Here is a 3115-nt window from a genome sequence, read left to right as displayed (position 1 = left end):
AAACATCACATACTGTAGGAAGCAATCTGGTCCATTACACCTACCACACTGGTCATATCCATGCATTTTTCCAGGCTTATTATTGAAAACTAGTTAACTTAGCAACAATGAGAGCAAAAACCCTTCCCTGCAGCTATAAACCAAAGTCTATAACCCTTTTCTAGCTGTCAGAGCTACCTGGAATGTTTTTTTTCTTATAGGAATCAAAAAATACCCTCTCAAAGGATGTGTTGTATAGTTGGCTGATGACAACTTTCCTAGCAGAATCCCAGACAAAATCCTTCCATTAAAAAAAAAAAAAGCGCACCTTATTCACCGATCTCAATTACAACAACTGCTGAGTCAGCAACAGAATCAAGGAGTCCATTGCCCACATTCTCATCCTAATAGTTTGTAGACAAACCTTTAAAAAAAACCACTGTAGAGAAACTTTTCAAACTTCATATCCAATAGGCACCTTAAGATCACTGGTGACTTTAACTCTTTTAATTAACTTTTCTGAACAAAATATTTACAAAACACATAACAGGTGGAAATATAGTAATACTTTTTTTCTGTACAGACTCTTCCCCCTCCCCCACCCCCCAAAATCTGGGATTGAGTTTCCGCCCCCCCAACCAAAATAGAACACTTATAGATGGCTTCAATCCCAGTTACCGTTTCAAATAGTAAGCAGCAGGACAGTCAGAGGTACCTGGCATTCAGCTCTCCAGCAGTGGGATGCGGTGCTTAGGAGTCTCTAGCTCAGAGGACTTGTCTGGTTGTGACTAGAATTTACACCTCTAGGCTACAGCTAAGGGGTGGGACGTGCATGTGGCTCAGTAGACATCACATTTGACAAAGCTTTAAAGGGATTCTCTACAATAGGCCAAATCCCATAAAGTAGTAGTTGTGCCTCGTTCCTGTGGACTTTTCTTCTAACCTTGTGTGTTCCTTCAGTCTGCTCTACACTTCACCTCTCTTCTAAACAGTTTTTCAAGTCTCTTTATGGACATCATCTTCCTGACTAGATGCAGACTGGAAGCTCCTGGACTTCACTCTTGCCACTGACTACCCTAGTAACTCAACCTCTTTTTCCTTCCTTTGCACTCTTTGAAAGCACTGGGGGAACATATCCTATGTCCACTGTGATGTTGGTATACAGAGGGTACTCCTTCCTAGCAAGGAGTATATACTCTATAGTATTCATTCCATCGTCCCTCCAGGTTTTTGTGGTGTCATGAAGTGGAGCAGGCCTAAAGGGAGAAGAATATCTGTTCAGATAAGAGGTCAGCAAGGAAAGATGAAGACACACACATTCATCTGAGTGAACACTAAGTGAAGGAACTTCAGAGGTGAAAGCTATTACTCTGTAAGACCCAAGATTATCTTCATAGAGAGAGGCATCAAATAAATAAACAAACAGACCTTATTCTAGACAGGCACAAAGAGGAGATCTTTGTGATGAGGAGCTGACTAGCAACTGCATAGCAAGGCTTGTAAACAAGGAGGATGATTTGAAACTAAAAGGGGAGATGAGCCATGGACTTCGAGGTAAAGGGGATAGGCAATGCTGCTGCTTTGTACAAGCAAAAAGAGACTGGCAACAGCAGATACTGCATGTGTTGGAACCTGAAGACTTTGTTTGAGGAAACAAATGTGGAGAGGAGAGATTCAGAGTTGCACACAGCTTACCACAGGTTCACTTGTACACATAGAAGAGCTCAACATTAAAGATAATATAAATGGAAAATCTCAAGTGCCAGTGTGTACAGCCTCCATCACACATTAACCAATACCTCCCAACTCTGTTGTGTATATAGGTCTGGGGGCATTCATGTTAATGGTAAATGGTAGGACTGTGCGAAGCTTTGGTCCCTGATTTGATGGAGATTTGGCCCAATTTGATGGCCGAATCTCCAAATTTGAATCGAATGGGAGGACCCTTTAATCTCTCCGAACGTGCTTGGGGGCGGACCCAGAAATGGACCAGAAATACTTTCAGTTCACTTCCAGGTTTGCTGTTGAGCATGTGGGGGGCCCTCCTGTGGGACGCTCCATCTGCCCCAGCATTGTAGCATTCACGAGCCACACTGGTACTTTGAAGTACGTAGAAAAAACATTTAAAGCTGTGTCTGTCCAAATCGCTGATTCTCCGAATCAGCAATGAATTTTTAGATTCGGATTCAGTCAAATCGAATGGGGGACAGTCATCTGAATTAACAAATCGAATCACTGTCCCCGATTCAGGCTGAATCCAAATCGAATACGGCTCGTTTTGCACATCCCTAGCAAATGGGTCCAAATTAACTACTGTACTCATTTCTTCGGAAGATAGCTTTCCAATTTCTCAACTTTGGAAAGGGTCCGCATAAAGCTAAGTTGTCTACAAGCACTTTGTCTACAACACCTTGCTTCAGGCCTTTAGGGCATTTATCATGTATATGAGATATATGTAAAGAGTTTTGAGGGAAGGGTCTTTAAATATTTACAAGACAGATTGAATGACGACTGTGAGTGTGGTCAATGCAGAATAATTTGATAGTTTTAAATCTGAATCTCTGAAACTCTTGAATGATAGCTATCACTCAAGAGAATGCTTGAAATCATTCTTACTATGTCAAAGTTAAACTGCAATTGAAAAATCTACATTTCAATTATTTAGCCTTAGGAAGAAAATACAGTTCAGCTGGAACTGGCTTCAGACTCACTGTTAGCTTCCAGTATTTCTGCTATAGCAAATGTTCCCTTTCCATTAGTCTGTTGGCTGCCCGTAAAAAAGGACAGGAATTTGACTTAACTGAATTATGACTCATGCAAGGCAAGAAAATGTTTCCAACAGGTGAACTCCCCAAACTATGAGCTTAGAAAAACCAGCCAGTTTTCTTTAAATGGCAGTGTTCAAACATGAGGGAGATGCAGTTTCTTGGGTTGGGCCTTCTGTCCCATCTAGGAAGGCAGGTGAAAGAGTTCTATCGGCATGTCATGCAGATCAGGGATTGCTCATGCGGGAATCCCACCATACTGAGGATACAGCACGCCTGCTGTTACCTTCTCAGGAGTTCTTCCCTCCCTGCGGTTTGCTCCTGATCCATCATTTTGTAGCGTCCAAGATGAATGGGGGTCCGGGCTATTT

At 42.1% G+C, this 3115-nt stretch overlaps 1 protein-coding gene across 2 annotated transcripts in view; it reads right to left on the bottom strand.

The window, feature by feature from the left end:
* Positions 1–430: 430 nt before the first annotated feature.
* Positions 431–3115, bottom strand: part of LOC102370415 (beta-1,4-galactosyltransferase 3-like) — a 21384-nt gene continuing 18699 nt past the window's right edge. For both annotated transcript variants that reach the window (XM_006030159.3, XM_006030160.3), the window contains exons 6-7: positions 3031–3115; positions 431–1235 (exon numbers count right to left, since the gene is read on the bottom strand). The exon at positions 3031–3115 is cut by the window's right edge and continues 23 nt beyond it. In XM_006030159.3, the coding sequence (XP_006030221.1) occupies positions 1064–1235; positions 3031–3115 (257 nt within the window). In that variant the 3' untranslated portion in view covers positions 431–1063. The remainder of the gene's footprint in view (positions 1236–3030) is intronic.

Source organism: Alligator sinensis, unplaced genomic scaffold (assembly GCF_000455745.1).
Source record: "Alligator sinensis unplaced genomic scaffold, ASM45574v1 scaffold344_1, whole genome shotgun sequence".
NCBI lineage: Eukaryota > Metazoa > Chordata > Crocodylia > Alligatoridae > Alligator > Alligator sinensis.
This window is presented reverse-complemented; position numbering and strand designations above follow the sequence as displayed.